This window comes from Neolamprologus brichardi, chromosome 8 (genome assembly GCF_056152115.1).
Source record: "Neolamprologus brichardi isolate AB-2024 chromosome 8, ASM5615211v1, whole genome shotgun sequence".
NCBI classification, from domain to species: Eukaryota; Metazoa; Chordata; class Actinopteri; order Cichliformes; family Cichlidae; genus Neolamprologus; species Neolamprologus brichardi.
The window spans coordinates 21,705,484-21,729,953 of record NC_142111.1 but is presented as its reverse complement, the minus strand read 5'-3'; the positions used below and the strand labels follow the sequence as shown (position 1 = coordinate 21,729,953).

At 39.0% G+C, this 24,470-nt stretch overlaps 2 protein-coding genes across 30 annotated transcripts in view; one reads left to right on the top strand and one right to left on the bottom strand.

Moving 5' to 3' along the window:
- Nucleotides 1-24,470, bottom strand: part of LOC102779841 (ankyrin-3-like) — a 184,301-nt gene that overhangs the window by 89,866 nt on the left and 69,965 nt on the right. For 26 of the 27 annotated variants that reach the window (XM_087844839.1, XM_087844858.1, XM_087844856.1 and 23 more), the window contains 3 exons: nt 6,835-6,936; nt 6,305-6,403; nt 2,818-2,916 (listed from right to left, as the gene is read on the bottom strand). In XM_087844839.1, coding sequence (XP_087700965.1) covers nt 2,818-2,916; nt 6,305-6,403; nt 6,835-6,936 — 300 coding nt within the window. Of the gene's footprint in view, nt 1-2,817; nt 2,917-6,304; nt 6,404-6,834; nt 6,937-15,108; nt 15,213-24,470 lie in introns of those variants that run through there. The other variant, XM_087844838.1, reaches the window with a different exon arrangement.
- LOC102776296 (microfibril-associated glycoprotein 4-like) lies at nt 19,058-22,595 on the top strand. 3 transcript variants are annotated; one of them, XM_035908880.2, is made up of 6 exons: nt 19,058-19,108; nt 19,203-19,257; nt 20,159-20,347; nt 20,731-20,827; nt 21,020-21,187; nt 21,325-22,595. In XM_035908880.2, the coding sequence occupies exons 2-6, from the start codon at nt 19,252-19,254 to the stop codon at nt 21,573-21,575; spliced, it is 711 nt and encodes a 236-aa protein (XP_035764773.2). In that variant the 5' UTR covers nt 19,058-19,108; nt 19,203-19,251; the 3' UTR covers nt 21,576-22,595. The 3 variants fall into 3 exon arrangements, with proteins under 3 accessions (XP_035764773.2, XP_087700954.1, XP_087700953.1); XM_087844828.1 differs by having other exon boundaries at nt 19,098-19,113; XM_087844827.1 differs by lacking the exon at nt 19,058-19,108 and having other exon boundaries at nt 19,121-19,257.

Sequence of the window (24,470 nt, the reverse complement as noted above, 5' to 3'; positions counted from 1 at the left end):
TCTGCATGTGGACTAAAAGATAGGGATGCACCGATACCGATACTGGTATCGGGTATCGGGGCCGATACTGTAAAATGTGTGTGTACTCATACTCGTAAAAGTTAACCGATACCAACTTATTTCATTAATCAGAGAGTGGCTTGTCATTTCTGTTGTAGTTTTTTAGATTGGCCACTAGGGGGACATCTCGCGCTAAACAGGCACAGGGTTAGGCGAGTGAGACTGGCAGCTCCAGAAAAAAAGAGAAACTGGAGGCTGCTGTAGCTAGGCTAAACAAAATGTCAGCAGTGTGGACCGGAACAGCCAACTTTAACTCAGGTTTTGGAAAAGCGATGAAAAATGTCAAGAGAAAATCCACAGGCAGTTAAAATAACAGAGGCTCTGACTCATTTTATCGCTCTGGATGACCAGCCAATGCCGGTTGTGGAAAACATAGGATTGCACCGTCTTCTCAGCATACTCGAGCTGTGATATGAAATATAATAAATAAACAGAAGTGTTTATTTATTATTCTGAAAGCTCGAGACAGTGCCAATAGTTCAGTGATATTTTGTTAAATTACAATGTGGAGACTCCGCAATAATTTAACAGAAGTGCTTATTTTTCACTTGAAATTTTTTTTATTTTTTATCGGCAGAGAATAAAATAAAACCTGTCTTCCAATTAATTGTATTTGTGTGTGTGTGTGTGTGTGTGTGTGTGGTAGAAGTATCGGTTTTTGTACTCTGTATCGGCAAGTACTCAGATCCAAGTATCGGTATCGTATCGGTTTGAAAAAACTGGTATCGTTGCATCCCTACTAAAAGACATTATGTAGACATCTATACCTTCTTTCTAAAGAAAAATATAGAACCTGTACAGTAAAACACATTTGACAAAATAAACTAAATGAAGTTACAATACAAATGATTAAAAAAACTAGTGTTAATAGACTAAAAACACAACAAATGTTGGTCAGACTGATATCAAGGAGTCAGGTGATAAGGTGATTAATCCTGTTAATATCTCTGCTTACATTAGGTCATTGTGGGCAGTGCTGAAACATCAATAAGCAGTACTGCTTTTTGGCAATATTGGTTTCTGCATAATGTGATAAAGCACCTTGATGTGTCAGGCGTGAAATTGACTGCAAAACAGGTTTTTATTCTATAAAAGATTTCTTAATTTGATTTTCAGAAAACCTGATTGCCACACATGCTGTTATACACTAAAACTACGATGACCCAATCATACTTGAAAGCAGGGAGATTATTTTTCCCTGACTTCCACCACCCCACACAAATGTTATATTCTAGCAGCGTTATCATGGTGTACATACCGTCACCTCAACACATACCTCACACCTGATAAGAATGTAGATAAAAGTCAGTGTGGGGCTGAAGCTGACAAGTTTGTGTGCGTGTGTGTGTGTGTGTTACCACACTAGATATAAGAAAACATATCTCCATAGCAACACAGGCATCCAAAAACCACTTCAGCATGCAAAAAAACTCCTCTTCATCCTCCTCTTCCATTCTTTGTAGTTATTCTGGTGTCACTGCACCAAATGCTTTCCTCGTTATACGCATAATTTAAAGGGGGCAAATTATGCAAAATCCGCTTTTTCATTCTTTCGAATCATAACTATATGTCCCCGGTGTGTCTAGTGACCCAGAAAGTACAAGAGAAAAATACCCCCACTGTCTCCATAAAGCATTTTTCAGAACAATCATTTTTATCCTTTATTGGACAGGGACAGTAAAGCATAGACAGAAAAGTAGAGAGAGACTAATGGGGATTAATATGGAGGAAATAGACTGGGCCATTTTTGAAACAAGGCCCCTGCAGCCTTCAGCATATGGGTTGCCTGTTCAAAAAACTTAGCTATAGTGACACTCTGGTTTATAAGCCCCTTTTAATATGAGAAGAGAATAAGCACCACCCATTACTGTCGGAGAGATCCTAAACATCTACTCCTTAGATGCCATGAACACAGTAACGTATTACAAATTATTTGTTACTTAATTATTCCTTGAAGAGAGCAATTTTGTTACACTGCTTGTTAGATTATTTTCATGTTACTCCATGAGGGTCTCATAATTACCAGCTAACAGCATAAACCTGAGGCTACAGTCCCACATAAACATACCGTCATACAAAACTAACTCTTTTAGTGTTTAAATGACACAAATTTGACTGCATGGTTAAAAACTAAAGCTTCACATTGCCCGCTACTGTAATTCTACTGTGGAATCAAGTGTCAGTAGAAAAAGAGAGGACAAAATGCTGAAGTTCACACTGGGAAAAAGAACGTGGCACTGTGCAGATAACTAAAGATACTTTTTAACACAAGTATTGCAACTGCATTGTAATGACTAAATCTGGTACAGTGATGGACATTGGTGATGTACACTGGTAACTACTAGAATTTGCATTAAAATCAATTGACCTTCTCCTACTCTTCAAGTAAAATCGGAGATGGAAAGAAGTTCAGGTCAGCACTAAAGATTAAAGGTCATCAATACTGATGTCATTTTCCTCCTCTCATCAGCTGCAGCCAAAGCCTTCACAGTGACATCGTTATAGTTGCTGCGGTGACAAGTCCACTGTGAGTGTGTGCGCATGCTGACTATCGAATGTGGGCTAAGCTGCACAGCAGAGTTGCTGACACAGCAAGCAAACACACACACACACACACACACACACACAAATGGACCCTGTATGTACACATTCTTCTGGATGAATGCACAATCTCAAACATCGTCTTCCAAAAGAGATGATTTCACTGTACAGCCTTGTGAGTTCACGTGTCTGTGTTTTCGAGAGGGGATGCCTTACCTGAGACTGAGCATTGACGTTGGCACCGTGGGTGACAAGCTCCTTCACCACATCTGTCTGTCCAGCAAGAGAAGCTATGTGGAGGGCAGTGTTTCCTTTCTAAAGAATAGAAACAAAACAAACATTTAAAATTCGAGGAAAACTTAGGAAGAATTATTTTTAGCTTTTTGGATGCATGTAAAGGCCTGGGCTATGTGGATGTTTATGAGTCACACAGGAGAAATGTTTTGCATATTGCTTGTTTACAGCAGAGGTGCAAACTGCACACACATCTCTCTGGGGGAGTGCAGGAGAGTTAAAAGCAGCATGGATTGACTTAAGGCTATGGAAGCGTTTAAAGCACTTTTACAAGCTTCAGTGTCTGATTGCTGCAAATTGAGTGAAAAATATCACTTTTTATTAAAGTCCTATCTCAGTCAAACCTTAATATTTGCTGCAATATGATATCATTGTCTGTGACTTCTGTAAATCATAAAGTAGAATTCACAGGAAAGGACAATTAATATAACTTTGGGACTGTGTGTGTATATATGCAAACTATGATTAGCGCTAATCTCACAAACTATAAATAAAATTAAGCTAACAAAATAATAATTGCATCTTGCAATATAATTTATAATGTAAAGCTTGGAGATAGCATATTCCCCCAAAACAGAAGACTGACAAACTGAATAAGTCTACAAATCACAATCTGTTCATATCTGTTCATGAATATCATTCATTTTCACTGTCTTTTGTTCTGTTGGCGAGCACAGATTAAAGGGCTGCCCACTGAATGAAAATGAGCACACAATCTGAATCCATTAGCTGGTCTGCTGATTGATGCTAGAAACTGATGCTAACTTTACTAGCATGAATTTTATTCTTTGTTTACTTTGGCATTTAACAGTAGTTAACTTATCGAGTAATAGAGCATCCTGATGTGTCCAGCTCTGCTAACTATGACACGACTGAGTCAAGTGCACTAGCCCAACAGTCAGGCCACCAGCAGTTAGCCTATTAGCCTTTAGCTTGCAAGCACTAATACTTCATAACCAGTCAACTTGGTCTTGCGCTTTGTTACCGAAATAAACAGCATTTCTAGAGTAATGCTTTACCTGTCCTTTGATAGGATTGTTGTTGATGGTGATGCCACATTATTGTTACTTGTTAGGCCCCTAACACAGTCTATGGTAACTGTCAGATACTGTTCATTTGGAAACATAAACAGCTAAACTGTTGTCAGTAGCTAGCTAATTATAAGACTGCATCTTTTGCACTTCACATCAAGTGTTTAACTGTGTGCAACCAAAAGAAACTTTGACTGTTTCCCTTTGTCCATAGACCCAGCATATTCATATACAGATATATACAGATTAAATATACATAACCATGAACAACACATATGTACATATTAGTTAAGGGTGAAAATTAAGGTTATAGCATTACTTCTGAACACCGGTTCAACTTGAATAACAGATATATACTGTGCAACGGTATGCAAAATGGAAATACAAAGAAGAAAACTTGGCATACTGAAAAGACTAGCAGAGCTAGTCTGATATGTGCATTACTCATACTGCAGCTCTAATGGATGCACCTGTTATATGTGTGTGATCCATAGCAAGCAGCAGCTGTCGCCATGCTGTCATTCTTACTGCCACTAAACCCTCTGCACATACACCTCGCTTCGTTCCTCACATGCTTCGCCTCTCCTTCCTACTGCTGCTGACTCTAGTTTAGAACAAGATACAATGGTTTGATTCTGACATTAATTTGGGATTCTTGAAGTTTTCATGGCTCATTTGGGAGCCATTGTATGAGTGAGGGATACACATCAGACTCCTTTAAACTGCTTTTGTAACATGTCTGTTCAGAGAAAACCTGCAATTGATCATTTTCTGACTAGTTTTATAGCATTCCTTGACATAGTTAATGTTGTAGTTTTAGTTTGCTATTCAAGCTAAAATTGAATAGAAGTGCTTCCCCCATCACAGCATAACATAAATTGTGACTGAATGAAATGTACAGTAGTGTATTCTTTCCTTGGCTCACTTATGTCGCACATAAAACACTTACAAGGGCTGCCATTACAGCCACACTTTAAAAACTTGCATAGTTACTATATAAGCACATATTAAAACCAGAATTTGTCTTCTTCTGGAAGGATTCAGGTTACAGTCCCAGAGAACTATTGATATATTACAATGCTCACACCTGCAGGGCTACAAAAGCCTCTCCTTTCTTCGCTTGTTCTTGTGTTTTTTCTGCCCTGTGCAATTAAATGTCACCTGTATATGCAGCTGGACTATAATGGATTATCAGCTTTGGTACGTTACAGATAATGGAGTTTCCTAAGGTATCTGACCTTCTGGAAGCATTTCTGACAGATATTCTAGTTAGAAAGTTGACTTTTCAAAGATTAGAACAGAATAGTCACACAAAATCCCCATGTGAGTAACCAAGTTAGGTTTCTGTAACCATGCCTATCGTGTTTTATGTGAATAACTACTTGCAGCACTGTGAAGTTCTTACTGGAGAGGCTGTCTGCAAATGTGCACTAATATCAGACTAATATCAGATCTGCCTTTTCTATAAAACTAGCATGAAAAGGGGAAGCTCAGGTGGAGAGGGGTTGCACAGCAGCTTGCAGGGGCAACAGTAACTGCTCATAGGCTAAAATTACTTAAACTGCAATTGGATTTAACAGAAGAGTTTTAGCTGATCGGATCACATTGTCAGCTTGTGTAGCAGGGTTGTTTATTAATTGTTGAGCTGTTTTTACATCTGCCTTTTCACTCACTTCCAGCATGCTCAGATAGTATTAATAAGTCATTATCAAGCCTAACCAAATGCTTACACATTTATACCCAGTATTTTGGAGTTTTCATGCGCACAGATGTGTTACAGAAGGGTTTGAGGGACTCCATCAACTATCTTGAACAATATAATGAAAAATCAGACAAAGTAAACTAATAGTGCATGGCACATGGGCACAAATAGCATCAGCTGCAAGTCTCTGGTGTTAATACCACGACCCTGTATTAGTATTTTTAAAAACATTGTTGTAAGCAGACTGCTTCAGTGCTGGGAAACATCTGTAAGAATTGTGAGTTATTACCTAATTACTCCCACTAACCTAGTTTAGTGTGGTGATGTCAGCATCATGGCAGAAAATCCAATCATCGTGAATTTAATCGCCTTTCTTCTAATGGATGAATTTAATGCAGTGGAGCATTTCACTGTCAAACACTTTACATACACTACCAGACCAACAAGCCCTATGTGGTGAAATACCCGAATGTCTGCGACAGGACTTATAGTAAATCAGTACTTGACCTCTCTGCTCACATGCAGCCATTCATCTCCTCTCCTGCTGCTTAATCAATGTGACTTTGGGAAGGTGCAGACTCAGCAAACCTTGTGTGTGTGTGTCTGTGAATTCATGCATGCATAGTGTGCCTGTGTGAGTGATTGTGTGTTTATGCGACTCCTGGGTGGCACACACCTTAGTAGCAGCATCCACATTGGCACCCTGTTTGATGAGCTCAGCCACCACTTCCACATGGCCCTCCTTCGAGGCCAGATGGAGAGCATTGAGGCCATTCTGGAGAGAAAGAAAAGAGAGGAAGAGGAATGGAGATTAAATTAAAATAATCTTTATTGTTTTGCTTTTCCCCTGCAAATCTGGTCTCTATTGAGACTAACATACAACATATAAACTCTTTATGTGTGATTTTGAATCCAAACCATTTGGTATACTTGAACTAATTTAGTTTAGTTCCTGTAAGTCGTGCATTTAGGGAATGTAACACAACAAACCATAGGCTGAATTGGTGACCATGCAGGCATGGCAATAGTCTAAGGTTGTGCCTGCTTCACAAATTATATAAATAACTAGAAGAACTATTCCTACAATTTAAAGCTGAGTTTGGAGTTTCAGCGATAAAAAGACTGTGGATACATGGTTTGAGTTGTTTATATGGAAATTTTACTTTAAAAAACTCTACAATGGTGCAGTCTTATTAGCAAGCTTACCTGATTGCAAATATTAATGTCAACCCCATTTTTCAGGTAATCCAACGCTTTCTCAAGGTTGCCAGCCCGAGCAGCCCGCAGATAACAAGCGTTTACGTCTGTCTGCAGGAAGACAGAGACAGGAGAAAATGATTATTATCCTAAACATACAATGTATTACAATGAGCTGAACAAAAGACACACACAGGAAAAAATGAATGCACAAACAATTAGAATCTTCGAATGCTGCTAAAATAAACTTTTCCTATGTAAAAAGAAAAGTATTTATTATCCTAAAACAGCAGTAATATTTAATGTTCTAAGCTTATTTTAGACTATTTAATACTTTGGAAATATGTTGAGAAAAACAACTTGGAGGCTATTATTTTTGTCAAAGCTTACTTATGAATCCTTGCAACAGGAGATAAGTTGAGTAAATCCCCCAAAGCTTGTATGTTATTAGCCAAAATGAATAGATTAGAATGTGTGTGGTAAACCCTTTGAGGGCTCAAAGAAGCTGAATAAGAGCCAAAATAGGAAAACATTCATAAGAGTGGGTCTGAGAGAAATAAAGTGGTCTTCAACATGCCTGCTGGGTTAAACTCCCTAAAACCCAGCCAAGAAAAAACAGCCGGCCAAATCCAAGCCAAAAACCACAGGATTTATTCTGCTTGATACATTTTTTCAAGTTTGATTGGTGCCAGCATGGGACATTTTTTTTTACAGATTCAATGACACATCTGGATTAAGCTAAACATCAAACTGCACTGAGTTAATTGAATTTGACAACCCCGACTTAAAATTAAATATGTAGAAGTAAGTTATTTATCGTGATACTTGCAAGAAGATATTTTTGCATTTGCATCTTAAGAAATTTAACTCGCTATCCTGTCTTGACTGATATTCTATTCAGGCACATTTCAGGAAACTAATCAACGTAACTAAATAAAGAATCAATAACATTCGATCACAATCAGATGAAGTAGAAGTACTTTGTCACTAATGCAGCCTTTCTTTTGGGAAGCATTACATCACAAACAAGCATAGTGGTACCTGTGCAACTTTAGGAACACAAGAGCTCATTATTTTTATTTACACTCATCTGCTGGTGCGCTTACAACGCTCTGCAGTGAGGTAACATATCTTGGATGCAGGAAGAAGAGAAGATCAGTACCAAATTAATGTGTAAATGCATTGTCAGCACTATGAAAATGTGAAAAATGGCATGTCTAAACTGGCAGAGTATTATATATTAGCATAATGAGCATGCTACATTTATTTCTGCCTATTGCATTTTTTTTACAGAGGTATTAATCTTTCTGTTAACCAATATTTCTATCAAGCAGGCCTATCACAGCTGTTGGCATCTATAAAACTGCAACATGTAGCAACATTTCTGAGAAGATGCACATCAGGTTATAGCATAGATTTAACACTATACTAGTACAAAATGATCACATCCATCTTATCAACACATAAAAACAAATATTTTTTAAAGCTGGCTAGACACGGGACTGACTACTGACCCACATAGCAAAATTGGTATGGCCAGGATCTGGCCCACAGAATGTGCTTACACATGGCCACATACTGCAAAGAATGACGGCCCTTTGGTGGTCCAGACCAGGTTTGCCAGATGTGGCCCACACATGGGCCAGTACAAAGGCAGTTGCAGACACACTGGTGGTCCTGTGCTGGCCCAGAACAGTTTCAGCTCTGGCCCCAGATGTCAGCCTAATGTGTACCTTAATCAAGCCATGTAATAACAACATGTGCCAGACATAATAGTGCAAAAAGCAACATGACAAAACTCTGTTCAGACAGTGAATGGACTGATTCTTATATAGCACTTTTCTACTCTCCTGGATGACTCAAAGTGCTCCATACAACATGCCATATTCAGCCAATCACACACTTTCTCTAAACTGACTGCTTCCTAACTACATTCATACACATTCACACTCAGACTGGAGGAGCCAGGGATCAAACCACTAACCTTCTGATCAGTAAGTGACCTGCTCTACCTCCTGAGCTACAGCTACCCAGTAGTAAACATGATTAAACCCTCACTAGGTTTTGAATAAAGTGTACACTCACAAACCTGTTAAACCTGCATTTGATGCTGGGAGCATCCAAAATTATTGTTTTTGAAAAGTAAAGTGTATTTTTTCTGCAAAGGGAGTATAATTATACCAAACACACGCAGTCAACCCTAACATCTACTGCGAGCACCCCGGATGACTAACTGTGTCTCCAAGGGGAGCAGTAGCAGCAGCTGAAGAGCTATTTGCAGTTAACCTGTCACAGCTGCAAACATGTGTCATTATCAAGCTGAGCTGAGGATTCTGAAAGAGGAAAGTGAACATGCTGTATGTGCACATGTTTATATCTGTCCCTGTGTGCCAGGATTTCAGGGTGTGGCCCATGTAGGCAGAGCAGAAACAGGCTGAATTTGAGCACGCTGTGACAGCAGAAAGGTTGAAAAGATGGCAGATAATCAGTGTGTGTGTATCTGATTTCATGATTGCAGTGCCGTGATTCGTCAGCCTACCACACCCATGTAGTTGAATGGATGCCCACACAGTGCACAGAATAGGCACTCTCAAATTACTGTTTGCTCATGTGCCCATTAACCTGCAGTATTCTCAACAAAGTAGATGAAAGGATTTAAAGTTAGCATCAGGCACATCCTATCATTCCAGGAGATTATCTTAATTTCACATCTGGGATCATTCACAAACCCATTTTCACATAGTGTTTGATACAGAATTCACTTCATTAAAGACAATTTAATTCACTAACATACAATTACTTTCAAGCATCACTGAGAATGGTTACAGAAGAATTTGTTTACCATGACATGGATGATGGCAAATGCTAAACTGCAGCTTTAAAGTAGTTTAAAAAAAGAGAAGAGTGTGATTTCTTAAAAATTCCCTTCTCCCTATGCACCTCCTCAAGCTGTTCTGGCTAGGTGATCCCAAGCCAGTCAAGAGGCACAATGTGTGTGTCTGGGGTAGAACACCTCAGCTAGGAGGTGTCCAGGAGGGATGCTAATCAGAACACTTCAGCGTGCTCTTTTCCTTTTTCCTTTGATGTTTGGAGGAACGGTGGCTCTACTCTGAGCTCTGACAAAATAACTGAACTCACTGATCTGTAAGACTGAGCCCAGACAGCCTTTAGAGGAAAATAATTTCTGCCACTTGTATTTCTGATCCTGTTCTTTCAATCACTACACACAGTTGATGGTCATACATGAAAGCAAAAACCAGTATATCAACAGCTTTGCTTAACACTTGGCTCTGCTTTTACCACATCTCAGCTCCACCTTTTCTACACTCGTCAACAAAACCTCCAAATACTTGAACAACACAGCTACATTCCCTGCTAAATGCTATGCTGTGCTCACCAGCTAGTCTCCAGCTACATTTCTCTGTCATGGAGCAGGAACTGTAGCTGCTGCCTGCTATCACAAAAGACCAACAACAATGAACTGAAGCAGCAAAGCTGGAATTCACTTTGAATCAAGTTACGTCTTTCAACTTTGCCTTTGATGCATTGTTCCTGTAAAAATACAGATTATAGCAGCCTTAATGTTTTCATTAAAAGCATAATTGAACTGAATAAACTGGCCTATTGCTTTAAAATGTATTGTGTATTTCACAATCAGTCTTTGCGCAATGTAAAAATCTCTACAGTGATACGAACAATCAAGTCAAGCTCATTGCACCATGAGCTGTGTTATTTGCTGAGGTCATTTCCCACTCAGTGAATAGATCTTATCTAAGGTCATCGTCACATATACGCAAACACACAGGAGAGCTTACAGGATGTCAAACACAGGAGTTTCCTGGATGACTGAAACTGCAAGTAACCTCTCTAATGGAGTTTAACATTACTTTTAGTGAAAGTACCGCATTGCAGCTTTTGTAAAGGTTACAGATTCTTGTCATTATTTAGACCTCTATGGAGGATCCCTGCATACTTTTTTGCCTGGCCTTGCTGTAACATGTAACTCAACCTGAAACAAAATATGTCTGTGAAGGTTCTCAGTCATCCAGGTCATCGTAGTCAAAGGAGCTTGCAAAGAAAAGCGTCTGGACTTCTTTAGGTTACTTGAATTCAATATAACCTTCAAGTAACCTAAAGAAGTCCAGACGCTTTTCTTTGCAAGCTCCTTTGACCTGAAACAAAATAGAAACCATATCAATAACACTGATCTAGTAAACTGTCCCAACTAATATAAAACGCTCTAGTAGTAAGACTATCCTGTTTGCCAGAGTTGGCCCTGACATAATTCAGTTTATATCATCAACAGTGCAAATGTAAAAACGAGACATATAATAGTGTCCCCATATTATTTCTGTAAAATAAAAGGATATTTTCTTCTCTCTATGAGGGAATCGTGCAGAAATTGTCCCAATAGTTCAGATGTTTAAACAAAAAGTATAATCTTTAATCCAAAGAATAAAAACAAAATGTGACAGAAAAAATTGCAACACAGTTTAATGTTTACTACAAATAATTACATGCAAAAACATTTCTTAGTAATCAAATACAATTGCATATTTCAAAATAAAATATTTACTAAGAGTTCTTTCTACCAGTCTGGAAACAGTGTGCCGTGGAGACGGATTGTAAGGCCTGGTGCCAAGCCTTATAAATTTAATGGGGGGGCAGCCTGGGCTGCTTAGAATTCAGGGCATTATCAGAGTTCCAGTTCAAAGCGGCATTCTCTGGAAAAGTACTCTGGTCAAAGAGCAGCACCAGTCCAGCTCAGGACTTCCCAGTTTGGTCAGGCTGACATCAGCTGATACACAGCACATGACACTGAAAATAACCACGTCACTGCTGTGACTGTCTGCTGCATGGCAGGTAATCAAGATGAAGACAGACGCCAAAACATTTTTTTAATATAATCTTTAAATATTTTCATAGCTTTTATTTGAGATGTTCATTAAAAGAAACCTTTATTTTCTGCCTCTGTTACCAACACAAATGCACAGCTAGACTAAAGCTGAATAAACACAGAGCGTTTTTGACATTAACCTGTGCTGGGGAGAGATCCTTTTTATCCGTGTATGAACATGTGTTGGAAAGAAAACAATGCAGTTTGAGCTCCAGAATACATTTATTTACACTTATTTACTTATTCACTTATTTAAAAGCAGTTTTTGACTATTTAATTGCTATATTTTCACTAAACCCACTTGTTGTTTTTGTTGAAAACCCAGTTGCATACTTGTATGTACTGGATACTGAAAATACCCAATCAAATGAAGACCCGTGCCTACATTTGTATCTACGCTCACAAAATATTTACTTTCTTTTTTTGGCCAGGTTGCTTGAAGAAGATGTTTACTGTTCTTACTGAGAGTTTTATCTAGTTAAATTAAGGATATCTATTTAACAAAGTAAAGTGCTGCAACTTAAACTTACATGTTATGTTCTTTTCTTTACACCCAGACATGGATTAACCTCCTAGGACATAGGTGTCAAACTCTGGCCCGCGGGCCAAATTTGGCCCGCAGCCTAATTACATTTGGCCCGCAAAGCCATACCAAATTACTATTAGAGCTGGCCTACTGGTATTATACAGCTAATATATATATTGTTTAGTATTAAGCTTTGCTTGTTCCATATTCTGTTTTTCAGCAAAACGTGTTTGAGTCCATAAGAAAAGATTCATTCTTATATCTGGAGGAATAAATATATTTCAATAAATATTAACGTTAGCCCGCAACTTTGTTCCAGTTTTGAATTTTGGCCCACTGTGAATTTAAGTTTGACACCCCTGTCCTAGGACCTGGCGCCCACATATGCGGACATCACATTTTGGGTTATTTAGACCAAAATACTCAATTTTGCTCTACAAGGGCCTGATATCCACTTACGAGGACATTATACTGCTCTGTTCTAAAAGTTTAAACGGATATCCTCATATGTGGCTCTCATTTTTCTTAAAAACAAAAATAAGGTAAAAAGAATCTGGTAATTCTTTGTTTTTACATTCATCTGCCCCCAATATGCCCAAATTTCAAAGAGAAATTAAAAATGCATGCCGTGGAAGAGTTCCGGTCTTAGGAGGTTAAACGTAATCCTAGCCTAGCCCATGTTTTTCCACCGAACCAATTCTGGGGCTACAGAGAAAAAAGGGAACATATTCAGTAAGCAGCAGCTCTCTGGGTGAAAATGTCTTGTTTGTGTGAGCGGTTAGAGGAGAATAGACAGACAGCTTTAAGCTGATATGAAAGCACCTCAAATAACCACTCGTAGTAACTAAGCTATGCAGAAAAGCATCTCTGAACGCACAAGTTGAACCTTGAAGCAGATAGGCTAAAGCTGAAGAATAGCACACCTGTCAGCTAAGAACAGGAAACACCTGCTCACCAAAACGTTGCCTGCCTTGTATCAATGGTTCAGTCTGATGATGTAGACCACGGGCGACATGAGTATTAAATCTGACCACAGTGCACACATCTTCTGATGGAAAACATTCCACGTCACAAAGCTCGACTGACTGTCTGATGCTATCAAGTCAATATGGTTAACAATATGTGAGGATCTGCTTGTTGAATCTATGCCACAAATAATTAAGGCAGCTCTGAAGGCAAAGGGGAGTTCATTCACGGTGTGCTCAACAAAGTGACCGGAGAGGTTACGTGCACTCAGGAATGTCTGCCCACGAAGGCCATTCAGCTACAATAATAAAACCAAGAATCGTGTTTTCCTTTTCAAATGAAAGTTGATGTCTGCAGTTCCTGTCACACACTTCCAATAAATTTGTTATCATCGCTCTCAGGTTGCTCCGCTCTGATACTGTGCCAACCTGGCTGGTGTGAGCCAACACCGTTGTCACTTTTATCACAATATTTCTGTCTACAGTGGAGCTGAAGAATGTATTTGTTTATTTATTTGTCTTTTCAGACAACAGGAAACCCAGTTTTCTGTAAGGTCTCTTGGATCAACAAAAAGAAAATCTTTTTGAAGACAGCTATTCAGGGCTTTTGGTCTCATTAATACATTTTGTATAACAACTAAATGGCTGGTCAGTGAAAATAATAATAATTAGTCAGGCAACAGACATGTAATTAAAAATAATTATGTGTAACATTTACCTTGCTACAAAATAACTTTGCAAGTTTTATTGTGTATAACTTCCACTTAGTTTGCCATCTAGTCTGTAGGACTTCAATCTAGTAGGATTGTAACAACATGAGCGCAACCATAAAGGCTTCAAACTCAAAAACTTTGTTTACCCCAAAGCTCATGTTTTAAATGTGAGTGGAGACCTGCTCAGCTTTTTGCTAAGTGCCATTCGAGTGCAACTTTATTTATCCGTGAAAGAGATATGCAAAGAATGCTTCTGTCGCTCTTTTTCCACAACGCGCCACTTCACACTCATACAGTTACACACATTCCAACATGAGAGCTGCCCCCTGACGCCGAGGGACGAGAGCGAGAGTTAGTCATACATATCACCAGCTAGCTTTTGTGTAGAAGCTAATTTTATAGACATACTCAAACAGTATTCTGCTAACTCCACAGGGCATTAAGATTAACACCCTCCCACGTGTGTGTTTAACCAGGTTACATATTACGTGACCCCACTTTAACTACTGTTAAACTACTGCTTGGCTCCAGTAAGACAGAAAATGCTGCATAGAGTATATCACATATCAGCAGGTTACTGAAGACATAACAGTGTTTAAGCTGCCTTTCTACCTCACTAAATGCAGCTGAATGAAAGCGACATTAATAATGAATTAAAGCACCAATCTTCACCATTCTTGTTGTTTTTAGCTTCCTTTTTTGCCCTTTTGTTTTCTTTTTTCCACAAACAATACAGAGCATGCGCCACTATCCAAGGTCAGGTACTTCCATTCATATCAGTCTGTAACATGAAACTGTATCCACTGGAAATCGTATCTACAGACTTATATAAACAAAATAAAGGGGACTTTATATATGTGCAATCACAGTTAGGTATTTAGGATTGCAACAAGACACACACACACACACACACACACATCCATTCACACACACGCACTGCAGCAGAGTGGTGCAGCAGAGTTATCACTGCGACCTATCCCATCAACAGCCCCCCAGTCTACAATCTCCCATCACCATCATTCGACAGTGTCTCATGTCTGGACGGGTAACTGCAACAACACCACTAAATCCCACCAGCTACACAATCTTTAGTCCTGTTAGCATTACAGCAGCATATCAGCAGACAGGAGGCTAACTCTGTGAGCTCAGTGACTTTTACAGTAAAGTACAGTAAAGACTTACTTCTGCCAAATATTCTGCTGCCTCCTCCACTGCCATGTTTCTCAGCCCGCAGCTGAAAGTGTGAAACCTGAGCAGTCAATTATAGCAGCTAAGCCCTAGCCTGGAAGCTAGGGAGAGAGGGATGGGGGCAAGAGAGGAGAGGGAGTAGGAGGAGGGACTGTCGGTGTTTGAGAGGGAGGGAGGGAGAGAACGACAGAGAGTGAGTGAAAGAGAGAGAGGGGGGGCATTATGTCACAGCTAAAAATACCTGGCTTGCGGTGAGAAAGTCCAGAGCATGGAGGAGGACGAGAGTGAGGGACGGGGGAGGCAGGAGACTTCCAGCGTTAATCTTAGATCAGGTGGCGGCACAGGATCGGAGGACAGAGGCTCTGAGTGTGCACGCCAGTGTGCTAAGAGTTTTCTATTTTCAAGTTTTGATTTTTATTAAGGTTAAAAATGTTTGTCTAGTTTCCCAAATGGACTAACTTGTTTCAGTTTAGTTTTTGAAAGGTTTGTTTTATTATAATTACTTCTAACTAGTTTCACAGTAATTCAAAATTTAAGATCCACAAAAGAGCTCACAATAAAAAAACTAGACTCATGCTCATGAATCCTAGTCTCGATAAACATATGCACATCAGACTGGCTGTAAAACCTGAACAAATACAGAGACACTCACTTCACTTCTTTATATTTAAGAGGAATTTAAAATGTAATAAGTTTTTAAGAATTTAGTTCCCAACCTTTTTGGCTCACACAAAGCTAACATGTAATTTTGTCCCTCCCCTCCCACAAAGTGGCAAAGTTCAAGTGAAGCTATCATGCTTTCTCCTTAATTTCTGTCAAAAACTATTATGATGGCAGATTCTGCTTTTAAACACAGCGAATATATGAAATACTGACGGAAATATTGCCTCACAGCAAGAAGGGCCTGAGTTCAATTTCACCATAATGCCAGGGCCTTTCTTTGTGGAGTTTGCATGTTCTCCCTGTGTCTGCGTGGGCTCTCTCCAGGTACTCCAGCTTCCTCCCACAGTCCAAAGACATGCAGTTAGTGGGGTTTGGTTAATTCATAATTTAAAATTGCCCATAGGTATGAATATGAGTGCGAGTGGTGGTCCGTCTCCATGTGTTGAGCCCTACGACAGACCCCGCCTCTCATCAATACCAGTCTGGGTATACCCCGCCTCTCGCCCTAAGACAGCTGGGAAAGGCTCCAGCATCCCCGCAACCTTGTATTAGATAAGCAGAAAAGAATGGGTTGACTACAAATAATTCATGTGAGCCAAAAACTCAGACTTCAGACATTTTTTTTCTGCTTTTGGCTCTATATCATGTCACTGAGCAGACATCCTCATAGGGTCATGTAGGCACACAGCTCTAGCTCAGAGTACAGGCGCTCACCCTGTTTTAAGCCATTCGCAGTAAATTGTAAGAAAGTTGGTTAAATGGAAACTTGGTTCAGATGGAGGTTGAAATGAGGCCACGGCGCGCAAAGCAATTTATAATAAAATTAAGGGTTAATTTAAACTGTAATCACTTCAAAGATACACTAGTAGAGTTCAAAAATAACATTATGGAGTTGGAAACTAACATAGAAGGTCCTTCTTAAAGTCTGAGTTAACAGTTTCACTAGAAACACATTTTCCCTTTAAACCCATGAACCCTCACAGTTCTCTCATCATTTGGAAGCATGGTTGGTTTGCAATCACTGGTCTGTCTAACCCTATCTAACCTTATATAACTATAAAAACAGCGCGACCTTAACAGCCACAACAGCCATATAGGGCAGGGATAGCTCAGTAGGTAGAGTGGTCGCCCCATGATCGGAAGGTCGGGGGTTCGAGTCCACTGAACGGCTACCCTGAGGTACCCCTGAGCAAGGTACTGTCCCTACACACTGCTCCCCGGGCGCCTGCTTAATGGCTGCCCATTGCTTCACTGAGTGAATGGGTCAAATGCAGAGGAAAAACAAGTTATTTCCCCACGGGGATCAATAAAGTATACATTATTATTATTATATGCTGCTTGCCCATTGGTGCACCATATTATGATACTTTAACTGAGGTACGTGTGCATATTTCTTACAATAAATGCAGGATGGAATAAGAGTACAATAATCTCTCCACCTGTGAAAATTCCTGTCTGACTCTAAAAAGGTGTGTGGGTTGAGCGGTTAACACAATCCATTGCACCTAAAATAAACTGCAGCAAAAAACTTGGCAGTCAAGTATCAGCGTTTTATCTACTCACACAACAAAAGTGTCAGAGTAAAAACCACCAACACACACGCGCAAAATATTTACCTCGACCTTCCTTCTTCATCAATACAGTGAGATTCACACATACACAAGTACACACAAGCAGAGACTTCGAGGGTCAAAGTCCAGCAGGTAGATTAGGGAGATATTAAAGAGACAGACAACATTGGTTAACTTCATAGAGGAATTTGTCAGGGAGACTGAGAATATCAGTAGACAAGACAAAATCCATTTAGAAGCAGGCACGTCAAGACAATGAAGCTTGAGACAATTGTGTTAGCAGTCAGTTTTGAGCTAGCTTGATAGTTGGGTAAGCAGCATTAATGTCTTGGAAACATCAAATGAAGTGTCTTTGAATGTCAGAGTTGCTCTGCTTATAGCAGTTTATAATAAATTAGTCCAAATGTGTAGATACAGTGATGCCATCCATAACAGCAGTTATAAGCCTTTTATGTCCTGACTTCAGTAGTGGCAGGGCAACAGCTGGCCAACACTTTTTGCATGTATGCCGGTAAAACGTTATTTTCTGAATAGCACAGTGGAAATAAATTTGATGTGTGGAGAGTGGAGCAAAACTGATAAAACTACAAAAATGTATGTTTGGTCAGGTTTAGACAAAAAGACAATTTGCCACTTTACTGAATTATTGCTTTTTTAAATTTGGGGGCTTGATATCGTCATTGTTCAGGTCATGTTTCAAATAAACTATGGTTACCTTTTTATTATAAATCCTGATTATTTATCTTGCCCCTTTCATATCACCTCTTTTATGATGAAAGGGCACATTGCAATTGTTACATCCCCCAGGAGGATGTCTCTTCTCCCTACTAACCCTTTGTTTTGTCCAGGCTCCACCTCCTCTGTCCTGATTGGATGCTGCGCAGAGTCCGGCTAATTGGTAATCAGCAGAGCACTATTTAAGGCCTGTGGAGCTGTGCTTCTGTGCCCTCTGGCCATTTTGGTTGCCATACCTGTGCAGGCTTGCATGCCTTTGTATCCTGTATGAGCATTTTTGTTTTCATGTTCAGACTGCTTGTAGGGGAGAGCTGCCTTTTGCTTTTTGCTACCCTGTTTTCTCCTGTTTATGTGTTGTTAGGTAGGTTATGGTTATAGGTTGTATATTTTGTTTCTTTGGAGTTAGGTAAGTTTCTTTTATTTCTACATCAGGGATGTTTTGTTTGTTATGATGGCCTTGGCTCTCCCTGACGTTACACCTCAGTCTGGACCCAAATCCCATCACCAGTGTTAAATAAACCTACTAAAATTACCATCTTGGCTCCTCCTTCTCTATCCACCTTTATGTTCGTCCCTCCAACCCCCTAGACTAGCCAGGGGACGTAACAGCCAATCACAAAAAGGCAAAATGTTATGACTAACATAGCCTTATCTGACATAGTGAGTTGACAAATATTGTAGCAAATGAACAGAGTGAAGCCAAAGGCCCACATATTCAATCAAACCTAAAACAACAGTAAAAATAAGTTTTGTAAAGGAATTTCCAAAATCAGTAGATATTTTAAAATAAGATAATCACAAACAAAAGACAAGGGATTTTGGAAACGCTACAATAGATACAATGTATTTGCTGTACTAACACAAACTGCAAGAGAGGGAGGTAAAAAATACTGAGAATAAATAAACACTATGTTACTGCATGTGGGAGAACACGGGGGAAACACTGGGTGATGAAACAGTCAGAGTTGCTCAAATATAAAAGAAGCTGCTTACTCTGGAAACACATTAGGTTCAGCACTTAACTGGTAAGGTAGTATCTGACCCCAGTGCATGTTTGGCTCCAATAATCAACTTTATAGAATCTGTTAAAAGCTAAAACTGTCTCTTCTTTCTTTTCAGGACATCTGCAGTGGCTTCTCTTTGGTAACCACTTCAAGCTGGTAAAAGAATGATGGTATGTAACATATGATGCTGCCTAAACAATCTCCTTTTAGAAAAACACATGCATCACAAACGATACTTTAATTTTTCTTACAACTTCACAGACACAATATTTAAAATAATTTATTTGCAACCCCATTCTCCTTCTATGGCTGTTTTTTTCTTCAATTGCAATTTAGTGTGTGCCTGCCTGATATTAGCCACACTTTTCTTTAGCCTTAGCCTCTTACAAGTGCCCTGTGCATGTTAGCATTAACCCGGAGGCTCTAATCATAAATAAAATCTATCCGAGACACAATCATTGAGCAAATTTATGGAGAATCATAGCCATTTTAAAACTGTGTCAGTGCATATTTACTCCAGCAAGATCATTAAATTGCATCACTGCCACCTTCTCCAATAAAATTAGAGACGGCAAAGTAGAGAAGTAGAGTCAAGTCTACTGCAGGAGCAGAGCACTCATTAACTGAGGATCTAGAGATAGAGAGAGGACAGATCTCTTCAGCACCACCTGAGAGCCAAGCAATCAAATATAGAGATAACAGAGCTTGACTCATGACTAACAGATTATAGGCCTAATCCCAGCAACCCTCATTTCTCCTGGTAAAGTCTCTGTGTACTTCACACCAAATCTTCAACTAATATGATGTCAAACAAGTCCACACAACAAATATATCTTCAGTGCAGTTTGAGGGTTAATACTATAAAAATCATTTCATCTTTAAACTAGCTCCAGAAAAACCTTGCAGTACCATAATAACCATGAGAAGTTCAAGTAAATTAATAATATCTATCTAAAAAGCGCTTGCCTCCTTATGTTATGAAAATGTTAAAAACTTAAGGTATCATCTGAAATGTGCATGATCCTGTTACAAACCTTAACTTTGACAGACATTATTTTTTCTTTGCTGTAGATCAGACTTGTGTTTGCAGTGCTGCTGCCTGCAGCAGCTTATCAATCCCCTCTGCCCGCAGACTGTAGTGACATCTACAGAGGTGGTGCAGGCGTGGATGGAGTGTACACCATCTATCCAGCCGGCTCCACCTCTCCTGTGCAGGTTTACTGTGACATGAGCATCGACAACTCAGCAGAAAAATGGACGGTGAGGATTGCTCAGCCCTCTTTTTCCAAACTAATCCACCTCTTCTGATTTTGATCTTGAAATAAGAGATAAAGAGATCTGGCCAGAACTTACCTATTTTAACTTTATGAACTGCTTCACACATCTTGGCTCAAAAATTTATGTTTAACACAGTCAGAATTTTGTATTAAATATCTCTTTATGCACATGGGTGACTGGTTTTATTCAAGGATCATCTCTATACACAGATATATTTAAATCTAAAGGTAAGGGAGAAGCACCAGAAGACCTTTTAGTTTTAGTTACCCTGTGTGCAGTTAGCAAAGCTAAAATGAGTCCCTTTGCTGGGGGGTCTATAATTTGCCTTTTACTGACAGTTTGTGTGAAACTTCTGTTAAATCCAGGTGATTCAGAGAAGACAAGATGGCACAGTGAACTTCTTCAAGAAGTGGGAGCACTACAAAACCGGATTTGGGAGCGCTGCTGGAGAGTACTGGCTGGGTAAAATTCATTGTTCTTTTTTGGATTAAATTTGCCTTTACTTCAGTAGTCAATAAACCTTACTGTTATTAAATTCTTTTATTGTACATTTTCTCCTTTCTTAACAACAATAACATCGGCTCAAACTCATCAAATTTGTCTAAAACAGTTTATTTCAGATGATCACAGTTGCTCACTGTTTTATCTTCCCAGGCCTGGAGACAATGCATCTGCTAACCCAACGCAAGAACTATGAGCTGAAGGTCGACATGGAAGATTTTGAAGGCCAGAAGGTCTTTGCCCATTACTCCTCCTTCTCTGTTGGCCCAGAGTCAGATGGATATAAGTTAAACCTGGGAAGTTTCATCAAAGGGGCAGCAGGTGGGACTTTTTGTTCTCTCTTTTATAAGAACTTTTTTTTTTTTTTTACTTTATCTACTCATAATCTATCAACAAAGTTAGTATTTTTCAGTAGTTGAAACAAAATTTGTGTTTTCTGCTTTGTTTTGTTTTTCCAGGAGACTCTCTAAGTATTCACAATGGAATGAAATTCACTACCATTGACAATGATCAAGATACACATGCTTCGAACTGTGCCATGGTGTGCTATGGAGGATTCTGGTACAGCGCGTGCTATGCTGCCAACCCCAATGCCATCTACATGTGGGGACCTTCAACCCCTTTAACTGGCGTGCACTGGAGAACGTTTAAAGGGCTTGAATACTCCCTAAAAACCATAGTAATGAAAATTAGACCAGCTGCTACATAAAAACCAACCAAAACACAACAACCTGGAGAACTAGCAATGTGACTAGATTTGAAATATTTTACAATTTTGTAAAATTGTGAAACTTTTGTATTTATTAACATAGTCCCTGTATCCACATTAGTTTATGATATTTTCAAGAGCATTAGGACTATTTCTTCATATCTTACTTACTTTAGTACATATGCTTGTTATGATATGAAGCAAAAATGTTCAATGTCTAACCAACCATGATAGAGAATCCTTTGAAAAATCTCTCCTATGCATTGAGTCCAAATGTTATTTACTTTGCAAGTTTAAAGCCCCTCACTTCTAATAAAATTATGGACAGATAAGAAATCTCTCCATAAAGTTTTACAAACAGAAAAATAAACAAACAAAATAACAACGGAAATATTTTTTTGACCAAAAAGCGCTGATAACACTGGATGACATGTTCCTTCATGACCACCTATTTCGATTCAGCGCACCACCAGAGATACGGACAAAAAGCACAACATTATGTATTCATACGCAACAAAAAACAGTCCCAGGCTCTAAATTAAGTCTAATTTGAAAATCTTGTATATCTATGATATGAAACCACATTTTCATTTGTTAATGAAATGCTGATCACAAGTCACCGTCAGACCTGGCCCTGCTCGTCATAACTGGCTTTTTGCATGCAAGATGGCAACAGCAGAAACACTCATGTCAAGGCTTCAAAATGGCACATCAGAAACCAGCGGATGACGTCATGGTAAAAGCTACATCCATCTTTTATAGCTCTCACTGTCTACAGCTGCAGCCTAAAGCCTGACTTGAAGACATTCACATTGCACAGATGCTTTAAAAGTGAGCTAAATGCATATCTGCTAGATGTTAATTTGGGTGATATTAGTGAACCTGTTTGGATTTACACCATGCTTTGTGTAATTATTGAGTCCTGCTTTGACTGGTTACATGTAGTTTTTCTTTTTAATTCTATTATCGTATGCTATTTAAACACATTTTGCTTGGCTGTTTAATCATATTAAAAACAAAGAGTACATTTGTAACCTATTTAATGTTTTTGTTTGTTTGTTTGTTAAGATAAGATAACCTTTATTAGTCCCACATGTGGAAAATTTGTTTATTTCTGGTGTGAAGATTTGTCAAGAAAATATCAGCCTCTACTTAAATAGAGGCTAATTAGAGGTCCAGAGGTGTACTGCAGTTCAAAATCCTCATTTATCTTATACTGTGCCCTGTAACTGTCTGAAACAAGCTCTTAATTACTCCTCTTCCAATTGGCTGCCCTTCATAGACAGGAAGCTTAAATAGCAGGTGGGTGGGGCTTCTGTGCTTTCAGTGAAAACTACGTGTCTGAGATGACAATATTAAGGATTAGCTCTCATCTTTAACAACACACACAACTAAACTTAGAAAAACAGCTTTGGCTCACTGGTATAACTTATAAATGCTAACCTTGTTAGTTGAGGTCATTCCCTTATTTAAATGCTTATTAAACACATTTAATAAATGCTTAATAAACACATTTTTCTTCAGCCTGAAGCTGTTTCCAGTGTTGAAGATTTGCTAAAATGTCTCAGAACCTGACAAACCCTGAAGATATTTTTAATTTGCAGCACTATAGCATCCAGAATAGTGGCCAATCACTAAAACAAATTTTATGTGTATGAACTCTTGGAATAAAAAAGAGAGGAATATATTTCTGTTGTCACTGCAGGTATGTTGCGCCTTTCACAGAAGGCTCTACAGAATCAGAGTTAACCATGACGCACTCCCCCACACATGCAGAGTTTAATGATCCGTATTTGGTATTTTATGGCTTCTGTGAAGGGAGGCAAAAAGAATTTGAGAAGGATGGGTTGTCATGGCAACTGAGGTTCCTAAATTTCACAAGTTTAATGTTGTGGGCCAGTTGGGGCCTTTTGATGCTAAAACTATAAGAACTGACAATGAAAGTAACCCACATGGCATGGATGTGGTGGGACTGGCACCAGTAAAATCTGTCTACAATGGTGTACAGATGTTACACACACATAGTGATGGTTGGTAAAGCAACAGACAGCTATATCAGCAGAGGCAGGTTTTAAACCTCAAAATGTTTTGGTACCAATCTATAGAGATCACAAGCACAGACTAAGAAAGAAATTGCACTGACTGTCTGGTCGGATTCCTATTCATGTTAAATATTCTATATTTTGTCTTGTTTTTTACTCTTCAGCCATGTGTCTTACACATTAGTTAAGAACTTAAACCAAACACACCACTACACAGCTGTGATGCTACTCTGCTATGTGCCCTCGAGTCAGTTTTCAGAATATTGTAAATTATAGAGAAGGAGACGCTCTACTAGTGAAAATGTAGAGCATCTTCTTCTGCACTATATATCTTTGCTGAATGTGCTTCACTCACACTAGAGCACAAAATAGGATCCCAGCTAGGAAATAAAATTGTGGTGATTTTGTGGTGATTTTTTGCATTCAGTGACCGATTGCAAGCAGTTGTAGCAAACAACTGGAGACCCCGAGATTGAGCAATCCTCCCAATAACCTCTGGGTGAGCCGAGGCATGCAAGGTGAACCCAAGGTGACTGTGCAGGTTGTCTGGCAGGAGGCAACCAGTCTCCAAACAGTGTACTCAGACTTGCTGTAGAGTTTGTGATATTCAATTTAGAACCATTCAAGAAAAAACAAATATTAAGAAGCTGAACCCAGAAGACAAACTTGTTGATGATTAAAGGTCTACAACCCTGTTGGAATTTAAAATATATAACTTGTAACTATAAGAATAACATTAAAATTTGTATGCACTTGCAAAAAAGACTGCTTTTAAGTGTAAGTGTTAAGTATTTTAACTAAACCATTACAGTGTGCACAGTCTCACAAATACAAAGCTCATTTTTCAGGTCCT

Excerpts from the sequence above, each read along its gene's own strand:
- LOC102776296 (XM_035908880.2), top strand. Across the intron at positions 20,348-20,730 it reads ACTCAGCAGAAAAATGGACG|GTGATTCAGAGAAGACAAGA; the intron begins GTGAGGATTGCT and ends TGTTAAATCCAG. Across the intron at positions 20,828-21,019 it reads TGCTGGAGAGTACTGGCTGG|GCCTGGAGACAATGCATCTG; the intron begins GTAAAATTCATT and ends TTATCTTCCCAG.